Source organism: Alosa sapidissima, chromosome 15 (genome assembly GCF_018492685.1).
Source record: "Alosa sapidissima isolate fAloSap1 chromosome 15, fAloSap1.pri, whole genome shotgun sequence".
NCBI classification, from domain to species: Eukaryota; Metazoa; Chordata; class Actinopteri; order Clupeiformes; family Clupeidae; genus Alosa; species Alosa sapidissima.
Genome location: NC_055971.1, coordinates 16,250,507 through 16,264,302, shown reverse-complemented (window position 1 = coordinate 16,264,302; position 13,796 = coordinate 16,250,507). Strand labels below are relative to the sequence as shown.

Genomic DNA, 13,796 nt, shown 5'->3' with positions numbered 1-13,796 from the left:
GTCAATTCTCTCACACCTCATATATCATGTTAAGTATACCTACAGAAATACAGAATACACCAGAATAAACACTTTCCCAGATTCCTCTAGCATCGCCATGTTGTGAAGGAGATATTGGTGAAAAGTTACTGCCATATATAGCCTGTAATGACCTACAGCAATTTTGGCCTGAATTCGATTTTTTTCTCAGGTATAAATGATACATAACTTATCAAATAGAAAGATAAAATAATTACATATTGAACTGGTGCACAGGGGAATAATCTGCACAAGGAGAGCACAAGCAAGGCTCCACTGCAGATAGATGCTGAAAAGAGGAATGCCTAGGGACAGAGGCCAGAATGTGTGGAGAATATCATGATGGCTCCAGGAGAAAGACGATAGCAAAGGGATCAACAGGTGGCCCGGGTCCCCTAAGGGACTATGGGGGTATACAATATCCAGTTTGGGAAGCTGCTAGAAGCTGCTGGAGCACACTTGTGCTCTAATCCATTGTCCTTGGGCTAGAGCACAGATGTGAAAGTGACACTGTTTTGACCAGGCATCTATGTAGCCGATGTAGGAGTCCATCCAGTTTGTGACACTGATCGGTCAAAAGAAAAAGCTTTTTTTCTTTTTTTCGGTCAAAAGAAAAAGCTTTTTTACATTTTGTTTAGTTCAGGTTTAGGGTATGATGGCCAACTGAAAGCTGATATTGTGAGGACATCCCAAAACTACACTGGTTTGCGCTATACTGCACTATACTGTATATATTTTAGGAGGCCGATGACAGGCAAGACTTGGGCATGCTTCTGTTGATTGTACATAATTCAGGTTACAGATAGGCAGCCATACTACCACTGGAGTTTTTCTGAAATTCAATGTGGTGCAATGCACCTTCATATCCAAAATACTGCATTTCTGCAGTTAAGTGCATTACAATGTAGTTGCTATGCACTTTTTTCATGTCCAAAATAATGCATTGAAGTGTAGTTCCTACAAGGAACTTCTCAAAAACTACTGTTATGTTTTTGTAAGGGTCGGCTAGGCTACAATGTTGACTATGTGGTTTCCAGGTGAGAATATGTTTATACTGTAGGGTATGAAAACGTCTCAGAGGAGCATTGGAAGTCTTCTGGGGAGCATTTCTGTGTTAATGGCTGTGGGAACTGTTTACCGAAGTCCTCTGTTGCACTACGGGCCGATTTTCAGGTTGCGCTATGGATTCAGAAAACGTGAAGCCTGTCAGAAAGACCAAGGAGGAGAAAAAACTTTTACGAAAACAAATAAAAGCCAGTCACACCTTACTTAAACATGAGGGCATCAACACAGTTTCACAGCCAACAAAGGTAACAACAAAAAGTTTAGAGGGTCAGCTTTATTCGGTCTAGTAACCCATAACCAACTAGCTAGCTAGCTCGCTATAACTTACACACAGTAGTAAGGAGGGATAGATTGCTATGGTTAACCTGAAGACATGTTTGGTTTGATAACGTTAGATTACTTTGTTGACACTTCTGCTCTTTTTTGATTCTGATACTTTATATTCACAAACCCTCTCTATGATTTTGAACAGTAAGTGAAGTTAGCATCATTTGATATGGTTCTAATTCTGACTTGTGTTTGAGTGTGATGGTCTGCCATTCAATATGCTCACCATCAAAGTAAATCAGTGTATTATCGTATTCCTTTATCAACAAATGTTGTCATGCACGTATGTAGATGTTGTAATGAATTCTATTTTGCTTTGTGTCGCAGCACCTGGTGGTGGCCAACGGTGGGCTGGGGAATGGAGTGTGTAGGCGGCAGCTGCAGGAGGTTCTGGAGGGGGCGGGCAACCTAGTGTCTCTCCTGATGCCCCCAAACAAACCCTATGCATTTGTGACCTATGCATCATCAGACGATGCCCAGCGAGCACACACTCTCATTAATGGTCAGCAGTTGGAATGCCAGGCCCAGGTGGTGACCCTGTACCTTAGCTTTGTTGAGAGAGGTGGGTTCTCATATTGGAGCAATGTTATTGTTTCTTTGTGAAACACCCTGTGTTTTTTTACATGCATTTATTGCTCCTGTTTTGCTTCAGTAATGTAGCTGGCCGGTAATGATGGTGACAAGGCTCTTGTTTCCGTTGCTATCCCTGTTGCCATTTATTGACTATCAGCTTCTGTCACACTATGCATTAACTGGAAAAGTTGACATAGAAGACACTAACATTGAGAACCTCTTAGTTGTTTTGTGAGCATGTTATATCCTGTGAATTGCCAACTTTCTTATCTTGTCCTCATAACAAATAGTTGTTTATTTTGGGTGTGGTGGTCTGACCTCTCAGGAAAACGTAGTGTCTCATACAGTGCTGGCCAAAAGTATTGGCACCCATGCTAAAGTTGACTGCTCATTGAGCTCAATGCAAATCAAACCAGCTAATAGGCTAACTGAAATAACACCCATGCCAATCTCTAGGTATGGTGAAGGGTATGTGATGATGTGGGGCTATTTTAATTCCAAAGGCCAAGGTAACTTTATCAGGATGCACAGTATTCTGGATTCATGAAATTAACTGGCCTTTAAAAATAAAAATCTGCCTGTCTCTATGGGAATTTAACATAGGGGTGCCAATACTTATGACCTCTGTATTTTAAGGAAGAACATTTATTTATTTATGATACATTATTCATTCACTAAGAAAATTGGTGTCCTTAAAGGTTAGATATTTCCTCATTTTTCACTTAAGGCATTAAGATCAATTTCCAAAAGATGATTTTATATTCCTCTTTTCAGTCAACTTTAGCATGGGTGCCAATACTTTTGGCCAGCACTGTATATGACCTCCTTTGTTGCTTTTTTTGTTTTTCTCATTTGTTGTGAACGTGCAGTAAGCTGTGAGCAGAGTGAGTGTGCGGAGCTGCCCCCTGGGCTTGTGGTGCTGGAGGACTATGTCTCCCAGGAAGAGGAGGCTTGCCTGCTGCAGGCTGTGGATTGGGCAGCAGACGACAATGCCACAGGTGTGTTTTTAGTCAAACTTTTATAAAAGGGAAGGCAGCAGTGAAAATGTTGTTTTGGGATTATTTATATTCTAAGTGTTGTCACATGTGTGTATGCCTGTGAAGAGGTATTGTCAAGATGTGTATGGGTATTAATTCTCATACAAACTTATAATAATGTTAAACAGCCATACTCATTCCAAATGGTCTTTTCTTTGGAATGTGATACATAAAGGAAACGACAGTATTATTTAATTAAATCAATGCAATTTTATGATCAAAAATTATGATTGTTTTAGACAATCATAAACCGAAATGACTGGATTGGTTTATAGTAAGCCAACCTGTTAAAGATACTTGTTTTATAGCTGCAGCATTTATGTATTATGAGCCTCAGCTTCTATTATAGCCATCACTCACCTGACTATTATAGCCATCACTCATACACCTGACGTTTATGCATTCTAGCGAACAAAGCCCTGAAACACAGGAGGGTGAAACACTATGGCTACGAATTTCGATATGACAAAAACAATGTGGACAAAGATAAACCACTACCCACAGGTACAGTATGCTCAGCCTGATGTTGAAGAGTACTCTGTTTTTACTAAACTGCTAACATGTTTATTTATTCATTATTGTGTTTATTCATCATGTGATAAACATTTGGTCTGTTCCAGGCATCCCTCCAGTATGTGATCCTGTGCTGCAGCGATGTCTGAAGGATGGCCACATTTCCGTTCTTCCTGATCAACTCACAGTAAACCAGTACGAGTCTGGGCAAGGTGACTAATAATACTGCCTGTGGCCACTAGGGGGAAGCAGTGCTACATCCATCATCAGCATGAAGGAATAGTGTTGCATTGGAAGATCAAAACACATTACATTCTGTTGTGATGCTTCCTGATATTAAAGGGCCATTCGGTAACTCCAGTCATTTCTTCGCCGATTTCTCACTTTTGTTGTCACATTTTACTTTACGGAGCTCCCCCTACAGCTTTGGGCTGCATATTTCACAACCGTCTTTTTTGACTTTTTGGCTCTGCCATGATGAACATCTAAAATGTTGTGTTTCTCGCTCGTTCTCGCTTCACTGTTGGATTAGTAATCTTTTTGTTTCTTCCCCCAGGAATCCCGCCTCACATCGACACTCACTCAGCCTTCGAAGACACCATCCTCTCCCTGAGCCTTGGAGCCAAGGTACTGTTGAATTACAATCACAACAAAATGATAGAAAACTGAACGAAAGCATTTATATTTAAGACCGTGATAACAAATCCATGCCCCTCAACCAAGTCCCTCAATGCCTGTACAGTCATTCAGCATTTACATCATTTGTACAATTGAATGCATTTTTCCTGTTCGTTGACATCGCTGTGAACAAGCACCTGAAGAGGAGTGCTTCAGTTGTACCAAAACGAAGATCCATCCGTCCATATTTCGTGCAGCCACTGCACGTAGGCTGATGTTTTTAGAAAAACTGCATCAGGATTCTTATTTTCTGCTTAACCCTTCCATCCAGCTCCCAACCCACTCATGCATCCAATCCTTTGGATTTGTCCATGTCCATGTCCATGCATCTACTAGGTGCAGTCGCGCTCGAAATTACTATATGGTAGTGGACACTGATGAGTACTGGTTTTCAGCCAAGATCAACTGGAATCAGTGTTGTGTTCTCAGGGCACAAGTGTAGCCCTAATGGTGTGACAGATTCTGCTGCTGAACAATAGGAAATCTTCTGCTCCAGTTGCTACTTCTGTTTGTCAGTGTGATCACTTCCTTAGTGTAAAGGATATTGAGTGCTGTAGTGGATTTACATCAAGGTAGATTCTGAGCTCAATAAACCGTAGGTCACTCCTGGCACAGAGCCAGAGCTCATAACTAAACCAATCTTCTATTACAGAAGAGATCTTCACCTCCACAGTGGTGGGTCTGTTTGGAATGGACATCTGGTCTCTGTGTATGCCTGACCTCTGTCTGTCCAGATAACCAACCCGCACCTCACACTAGTCTGGTCAATGAGGTCACTTAGAAATCGGCTCATCTCGCTCCGGTCCGCAACTTGTGCAAGCAGCCTATTGGATCCTTTGCCTTAATTAGATGGACGATCACGCGCTCTTTCCCATACACACACATGCACACACACACTTACTCACACAGACTCTGAACATACACACACAGGGTTTCCTGGAAAGGGAGATCTTTAATAACTCCATGCCCCATCACACACTGATGCATTCTTGACCTTATCTGCTCGGGTGAGCTTGCAGTTATGGGGTCAGCTCGGACCTGGGCGCTCCACACCCCTGCTGCTGCCGTTGCTGCCGCTGATGATTTTGGATCAATGAGCCTGGCCTGGCGGTTAATCACGTCTCAGCTTGTTCCACTCCTCTCTCTGTTGTGGTGGCGGCGGCTGAGCGTGTGATTTGATCAGCGTGCTGCTGACGCAACGGCCGAACAGGGAGGCCTGTGGGTGCCACACACACACACACACACACACACACACACACACACACACACACACAGAGCTCCCTTTCTCTCTTTGTCTCTGTTCTGTTCTTTTTTTCCAGAGCAGTGCATGAGTGGTGTCTGTGACAGATTCCCGGTGGTGATCATCTATCTGGGCCTGTCTTCTCTTGAGATTTCATTCACATACATCTACACACACACACACATCTACACACACACACACACACACACACACACACACACACACACACACACACACATACACACACCCACACACCCACACCCTTAGCCCTTGTCTGCACAAGAACAGTCCTGTCTTGGAGGGAACATTGGGCACCTCTGTCCATTAGTACACTGAGTCTTGAGTAGATTTCCATGTTTGGCTATGAATTGACCTCCCCCTCCAGAGGTGAAACGTTTCCTTTTATATAATACATATACATTTTTTGTGCTGGAGTGAAGGACACTCTTCTCTTAGCCACCAGTTTCTCACCTGTAGGGAAAAAGCACTTTAACCCACCGATCACTCTCCTGCTGTTCTTTTGGTCCGGTGGGACCCCCCCCCCCCCCGCTAAAAAGGTTTTCACTGTCTTTAAGAGGAGCTTTCCTTTGAGGCCGCTCTGCGACTAATGGCTGGCCCTGTTGACGTGAGCGCTGAGGTATCGTCGCCGCGAAGGTGGCGAAGACCAGGACGTCTGTCAGTCCATCCACCGCTGCCAGTTTCCCTGAGGGTATTTACTGCCCGCCATTGCCCTTCACTGCTCGCTGCCACTCAGAGACGGACGGAGGTCTGGAGGACTTCAGGGTTTTTTTTAATTTATTTTTTTTGAAGGGCTGCCACCGAGCTGATGACGCACGGCGCGGAGAGTTTTTGAAACGACATGAAACTCGTCTCGGCAAAAGTAGCGACTGTGTGTTATATTGTATAATTGAAAACCAGAAGTGTATGTGTATTGGCCCTGTGTGTGTGTGTGTGTGTGTGTGTGTGTGTGTGTGTGTGTGTGTGTGTTTGTCAGTCCCCAGATGCTGGCCTTTTCTTTGTTTCGGGGAAGGAGCGGGAGAGGAAGGAGACAGATCCCATTAAGGACAGCTTGTCCCCTGTCATCAGCTCTGATCAATGGCATACAGAGAGAGGGAGGGAAAGAGGAGGAGAGGAGGGAGGAAGAAACTGATGGGGAGAGAGAGAGAGAGAGAGAGAGAGAGAGAGAGAGTTATAAAATGACAGATAGGGAAGCGGAAACAAACTGGCACTCAGAGAGTGATTGGATGAAAAAGTTGAAAGTTTCAAACTTGTGTTCATTCACATGAAAGGATGGACACACACACACACAGAAACTGTTATGTAGTACTGTGTGTCAGCCGCCCATCCAGACTAATGTCATAGTTCATTAACCCTTGTCTGGAGAAGAGAGGCCATATCGGAGCAAGATTGCACCAAGCAATGGGGAAGCGCTGCTCGGAGTCGTTAGGCTTCTAGCGGAGCTTATGAAAGTATAATGAGCCGGGGCGTTTGGAGTGATGAGCTCGCTCATGATGTGTTTGTTTCTGTGGGGGGAAATGGTGTAACGGCACCTTCTTTTCTCTTTAGTGTTGCACTTGTGGGGCGCTGGCCATCTGTCGAGATGGGGGAGCCTGTGTGTGTGTGTGTGTGTGCGAGTGTGTTCGTGCTCAATCTCCAGGAGACGTCTGCGTCAATGTTTTTACTGTGGTATTGCGATGGGAATATGGGGTAGATAACTGATGAGTGATAACAGAGGAGTGAAACTTGTCCTGCATGCATCATTAGGGTAAGTGTGTGTGTGTGTGTGTGTGTGTTTGTTGTTGTTGTTGAGAGAGTAGCTTAAAAGTGTATGTGGGCTTGTGTAGGGTAAATATTAATATGTGTATGTGATGATGTTAGTGAGAGAAACAGATTGTGTATTGTTGTTGTCAATAACTAGTCTGTGTGTGAGTCTGTACTTGTATGCGTGTGTGTGATATCTGCGTGTGTGAGCAGACAGAATGTTAGTAAGATAAATGAGGGTAGCGCCTGCAGTGGAACAGAGCCGTCCGTTGCCAGATTGATCTTGTTATGGAAGAGCAGTTGCATCGATTGGCTGATATTCCCCGGTGAAAATATATACCGCAAGCAGGGCTGCACCCCCCATCTCTCATTCAGACAAATGCCAGCAAGGCACAGCTCCACAGAACTGCTGGGTGTGTGTGATTGTGTGTGTGTGTGTGTGTGATTATATATGTGTGTGTGATTATATATGTGTGTGTGTGTGTGTGTGCAGGGAGTGGAGAATTGCTGCATGCAAAAGAGATTTTGTGTTTCTACTGCTCATCATATGCAGTGTTCTGTATTGCACTCTGCTGTTGTACAGAGACAGTAGAACATGATTAACTTTGAGGTAGCATTGTTTCTGTTTTCTGTGATAAGTTTGGGTACTCTCATGCATACACATGGCTCATTTTTGCCTTTGTGTTTGTGTGTGTGTGTGTGTGTGTGTACGTGTGCCTACACATTCTTGTCTTGGGTCTGAAGATGATGCGGAGTCCTCAGGATACACAGATGTGTGATCGTCTTGCCCCCCCCCCCCCCAACCCCCCCATCACCGCTGCTTCTGAAGCCCCTGCCTCAAGGAGCCTCATTACGTTGCTATTTCCAGCCGCCAGAGAAGTGACCCAGAACACATAATGTGGCAATTTCACTTGGGGCCGAGCAGAGACACTGCACCCCCCCCCCACTCTCAACAATAAAGTGCTCTCCTTTCTCTCCCTTTCTCCATCTCTCTCTCTCTCCTTCCCTCTTTTTCTCCCTGGCTCTCTCCATCTTTGTCCTGAATGCAGTATGCGTATTTGCTCTTTTTTTTCTTCTTCTTTTCGCCCCAACCTCTGCCATCGCTCTCTCTCATTCGCTGTGTTGTTCCTGAAAATCCATTTAATTTGCGTCAGTGGGAATCTGTCGAACCGGAGCCAGAGAAAGAAACACCGCCCTGCCACTATTGCTCTCGTCGGTGAGCCGGGGCCTGTTTAGCTGCCACACACCACTTGCCGTGAGGATGCTGCACTCTGCCGCAAGCAATTTTGGGCTTGGCTCCACACACACACACACACACACACACACACACACACACACACACACACACACACACACGTAGGCGCGCCCGGCTGGTTCAGTTGAGGACATGTCTGCCAGGCAGCCCCTGGCCTAGCGTGGCGTAGCTGCAGCTTTTCATTACCGTCTGCGTCGGTGCACGTCTGCAGGCCTGCAGAGTGCGAAAGTATAACTGCTCCAGGGAATGAGAGAGTAAGAGGTGGGGGTGGGGGAGCAGGAGTGGGAGATGAAGAGGGGAGGAAAAAAGGGTGAAAGTTAAGAATGCAAATTGTAAAGATAGGTAATAGGTTAGTGTTAGAGAGGGACAACCAGGTGAGTGAGAACGAGAAAAAATTGTCAGTGAGGGTTAGAGAGAGGGAGGGAGGTAACGCACTATTTGGAAAAGGACACTACATATCTTTAAATGCAAGGCAGCATGCCAGCCCAGGCTAGCCAGAATTTGAGGTCATTGTCGTTTGAACTACAGATTGACTGGCCAAGGAGGGGGGAAAGAGAGTTGGGGAGTGTTGGTGTCTGTCTCTTTGTTCTCCATCGCACAGGGTCCCAAATCCTCCCCTCGGCTCTCCTCGCAGCTATAAATAGACCTGGGCACATGGAAGCAGCGTTAGCAGGCGGAATACACAGCCACTCACTCTACCTCCTATCCTCTCTGTCGTGTCTATTTGCCTACTCTGCGTTTTGCAGGGCTCCACTGATTGTCTCCAATAAATGTCAGAGGCCATTCCTGTTGTAGTATCTGATGGATTAGTCATAATGATGGCTTTCTATCATTGAGAATGTTGTTATTTCCTTTTTGATTTGGACGTAGACATGAGGAGTGTGTTTGATCATCAAACAGCTGGCGATCCTGTTCTCTCCCGCCATATCTCGTTCACATGTTGTGTTTGTGTAAAGCCTGTTGTTCATTCTCATCTGAACCACCAGTATGTGAGAAAGAGAGACTAATTTTCTCCGAAGTGTGCAGGAAAGCAGAAAATGACATTCAGCACATTGGAGCGTTTATTTCCCTGGTGGCCGTGCTAATGGATTTTCCTCCGCTCTGCTGTCACCGTGGCCCTGTAGCCCATTTGGCTCTGCATAGGCTGAGCAAAGACAAGCGCCGCGTTCACGTTCACAGGGAGAAAACACACTGGTAAATTGTGTGCGTTCAGCACTTTATCACTCCAAATCGATTTCGTGAGGAAATATCGGGCTACATGCTTTGTTGCGTCTCATCAAGTGTGTGTCTCTGTAGACAACTTATAAACTTTGCTGTGCATTTTAATGTGCTTATGAAACACTCTCAGTGTACAATATTAACTTCCATATGTGCTCCTATTTATTTCAAGACTGTCATGGACTTTCGTCACCCAGACGGTCGTTCGGTTGCCGTGCTGTTGCCAGAGCGGAGCCTCCTGGTCATGAAAGAGGAGAGCCGCTTCCTCTGGACCCATGGGTGAGATTACATTCAGCACACACATTAAATGACTAGGCACCAGCAGGCCATAATCTAATCTAATCTAGAATAATGATACAGATTACATAATGTAACCAACCCTAATTCAATTCAATAGTTCAATAGACAGACATAGCATAACCTTACCAAGTCCCTATATGTTGTCTCGTAGCCTGTGAAGTTGATATGATCTGGCTGAACGCTGATCTCAGAATATGTCCTTACATATGATTTTAGCATGACATAACACAGTATACAAACATACAGTTGTGAATTACTGTTCATAATTCTTTTTATAGTACAGCTATAGTAGCTTTCATGCAATCTCTTTGGTAGGATTACACCCAGGAAGTTTGACATGGTCCCCGCTCATGACACTGAGGGCCCTGTGGCCGTGACCTCTGACCCCAGTAATCTCACCCTTAGCAGACGAGGCACCAGGACCTCTCTCACGTTCCGCACGGTGCGACGCACCCCCTGTGACTGCTGTGAGTGACCCTTTTAAACTGGTGAAGATGTACAGACAGATCTGTGACTGACTGACTGAGTGCACTCTCAGATGGTGCCGTTTAATCCGCCTCTTTGTAAATCCTGTCGTTCCCCCTCTGAATCTGACGACATCCAGTCAAGTCTGTGTTGTGTCTGAACTTTTTTTTGCATAAATGGAGATCTCATTTCCTACATTTTTGAAATTAATGAGAGAATAATCAGAATTAGTCATTGCGAAAAATTACCAAGAGATAAAAATGGGAAGAGAATGAAAAAAAAAGCTCTGATGATGATGATGATGAATCTCACTTTTCCACTTCTTCCCCCCCCCCCTCTTGTTTCACCTTTCCTGACTCCTGACCACTTTCCAAACTGCCCCTCCATCCTCCAGCCTACCCCAGCGTCTGTGACAGCCAGTGCCCCCCAGTGATCCCCGACTCTGCCCCCTCAGCCCCCTCTGTGCCCCAGGGCAACAAGGACGCGTTCCGTCTCGAGGCGCAGTTCGTGCACCAGGTGTACGAGGAGATTGCGTCCCACTTCAGCAGCACGCGCCACTCCCCCTGGCCACGCGTGCGGGACTTCCTGCTGGCGCTGCCCGCTGGAGCCCTACTGGCCGACATCGGTTGTGGCAACGGGAAATACCTAGGCATCAACCCGGAAGTGATGTCGGTGAGTGAGTTGGCATATTATACCGTTGTATAGACTTTATGTACATTAAAACCTTATCAATGAGTTTGAAGACTCAGTCTATTACCTTGTAAAGGACTGTTACCCCTCATATATTATTGCATTAGTTTCATTTCCAACAGGATAGAAGATGGGTAAAATACATAGAGTGTACCCTGTAGGTAGAAGCCGATATGTGTCTATTTGTCACTTAAAATAGAAAGATGAACATGTATTAGACCTTTGGCTGCTCTGATTGAAACATGATGCTAAAGCAATGTCTTTGCCACAGATTTTTGAGATGGCTATTTTCATCTTCTCAATGATGTCACTTTGTTTATGTGATTAAAAGGCAACTCTGTCTTCTCTCTTCAAGGCCACATCAAGAGACAGAATTTATTGTTTTTTTCTTTTATTTCATTTAGAGTTAATTTATGTCTGACAAAGCTGGAATCAGCATAACATATGCCCAATCCAATCATGTAGAAAGCACAGGCCCTTTTTAATCTACGGGTGAGGGCATGGATGCTTCCCCTGCCGTAAAAATGAAATGAGCAGCGCCAGCAATTAATTATGTGGAACTTTATTCTTGCCGGTCATTAAAATATGCAAAATCTGACTAGAATATTTTTTCAAGCGATGACCTTTGAGTCATTGTGTGTGTGTGTGTGTGTGTGTGTGTGTGTGTGTGTCTGTATGTGTCTGTATCTTTGTGTGTGTGTATCTTTGTGTGTGTGAGAGAAACTGAGAACAAGAACAAGAACAAGACCAGACACAGGGGAGGAGACTAGTATCATAAAGCTTAATTAAATTCCTGGAGAGCATGGGCTTTATTGAAAATATTATTATGGCTATCAATTCTCTCTCTCTGTGCAAAGCAACATGCCATCTGAAGCGCCCTCTAAATTTATCTCATTTGGCCTGTACATGGATATCAACACTTCATAACAATTAATGTCCTTTCAGGAAGGTCCTAGCATGTATTCCGTAATAGACAGAGAGTTGTTTTTATTCTAAAACAAGAAATGTTTACAAAAACTGTAGTAATTTCAGGGCTGTGGCACACCTCAGTGGGAGGCAGCAATGTTTCCACTTATCCACTGAGTATACTTTATTCATAATGAACATTTCCATCACTCCTGTTTTCTCACCTCCTAGTGTCATCTCTCTCTCTCTCTCTCCCTCTCTCTCTCTCCCTCTCTCTCTCTGACTGTCTCTCTGTCTGTCTCTCACTTTCCTTTCTCGCTGCCGCGGGTGCAGGTTGGCTGTGATCGCAGTGCCAGCTTGGTGCAGATCTGTATAGAGCGGGGGTTCCAGGCATTTGTGTCTGATGCCCTGGATGTGCCCCTCCGTGGGGCCACCTTTGACGCCTGCATCTCCATAGCGGTCATCCACCACTTCTCCACACAGGTAGGCCAGTCACAGCAGCTTAGAGTGGTCCAATGACAACATGTCGTTTAATGTCGCGAGATAAAAAAAAGTCAAAAAAGTTTTTTATCGCCAGTGGTTTGAAGTGAAGAGACGACATTCTGACTAGTTGTGTGACATATACAGCTTTCAATGAACTATCGACCTCCTGATCTAAAAGATTTTATTAAACTTTTGTTCTTTACCATTAGCAAATTATCTCATTTGAATAGAGTGCCAAAAGCACTTAACTTTTTGCATGAATTTGTATGCGTCTTCATACAAAAGCTGTTGGAAGTTCGCTCTTGTATACTTCGAACAAACATCTGCAGCCAGGCAATAACCAGTGTATCCATACGTATTCATGATTTAGCCTGTGTGAGATGTTAACAGGATGAGATTCTCCAGATATATTTAAAAACATGGTTTGATTGTCATCGCACTTTATTGCATCCCATTAGAAGATAAATCTGATGATCCGCATTGTACATTTGCAGTCTTTTAGTTACTTACTGCAGTGTGCCTAATCAGATCATTACATTTTTAATGACCCAATTTGTCAGTACATTAAAAGTGTGTGTGTGTGTGTGTGTGTCAGGAAAGACGACTGGCTGCGGTGACTGAGTTGGTGCGTCTGCTGAAGCCCAGGGGGCGGGCACTGATCTACGTGTGGGCCATGGAGCAGGAGTACAACAAGCAAAAGTCAAAGTACCTGAAGGACTCCAGAGACAAGGAGAACGCAAACCCTGTCGTGGACGAGGCAGAGCATTCGATGAAACAGAGTCCCCTTCCAAAACCCGCACCGGAAGTCAGCTCCACGGAGGTCACCCCCAAACTCAGCGTTCACACCAACCGCACAGCCTTTAACACCCAGGACCTGCTGGTGCCCTGGCATCTGAAAGGGGGGGAGAAGAATGCATGCCAACAAGGAGGTGGCTCCTCCACTGATGCTCCAAAAACACCAGCCCCTGCGCCTGTCTTTCATCGCTACTATCATGTCTTTCAGAGAGGGGAGCTGGAGAGTTTATGCAGCCTGGTGAAGGACGTTCAGATACAGACTAGCTATCATGACCAAGGGAATTGGTGTGTCATCCTGGAGAAAGGGACTAAATAAATGTCAGTCACACCACAAAAGAGGAATGTCCAGTGTTTTAAACCTATGTGTTGTTTTTTTTTCTCTATTGTGATGTTTGTAAATATAGATAGTACCCACACAATGAAGGTGTATTCTTGTTTATATATGTGTCTCTGTTCTTTGAAGGGAACTGCA

At 44.8% G+C, this 13,796-nt stretch overlaps 1 protein-coding gene across 1 annotated transcript; it reads left to right on the top strand.

The window, feature by feature from the left end:
• The first annotated feature begins 1,152 nt into the window (after positions 1-1,152).
• On the top strand, positions 1,153-13,763 carry alkbh8 (alkB homolog 8, tRNA methyltransferase). Its single transcript, XM_042063674.1, has 11 exons — positions 1,153-1,328; positions 1,738-1,972; positions 2,853-2,981; positions 3,429-3,524; positions 3,641-3,745; positions 4,090-4,160; positions 9,858-9,964; positions 10,301-10,452; positions 10,845-11,122; positions 12,380-12,529; positions 13,125-13,763. Exons 1-11 carry the CDS (start codon positions 1,200-1,202, stop codon positions 13,638-13,640), a joined length of 1,968 nt encoding a protein of 655 aa, XP_041919608.1. The 5' UTR covers positions 1,153-1,199; the 3' UTR covers positions 13,641-13,763.
• The last annotated feature ends 33 nt before the right edge of the window (positions 13,764-13,796 follow it).

Coding starts and splice junctions, on each gene's coding strand:
- alkbh8 (XM_042063674.1), top strand. CDS start 1,200: ATGGATTCAGAAAACGTGAAGCCTGTCAGAAAGACCAAGGAGGAGAAA. Junction 1,973..2,852: donor CCTTAGCTTTGTTGAGAGAG/GTGGGTTCTCAT, acceptor GTGAACGTGCAG/TAAGCTGTGAGCAGAGTGAG. Junction 12,530..13,124: donor TCCACCACTTCTCCACACAG/GTAGGCCAGTCA, acceptor TGTGTGTGTCAG/GAAAGACGACTGGCTGCGGT.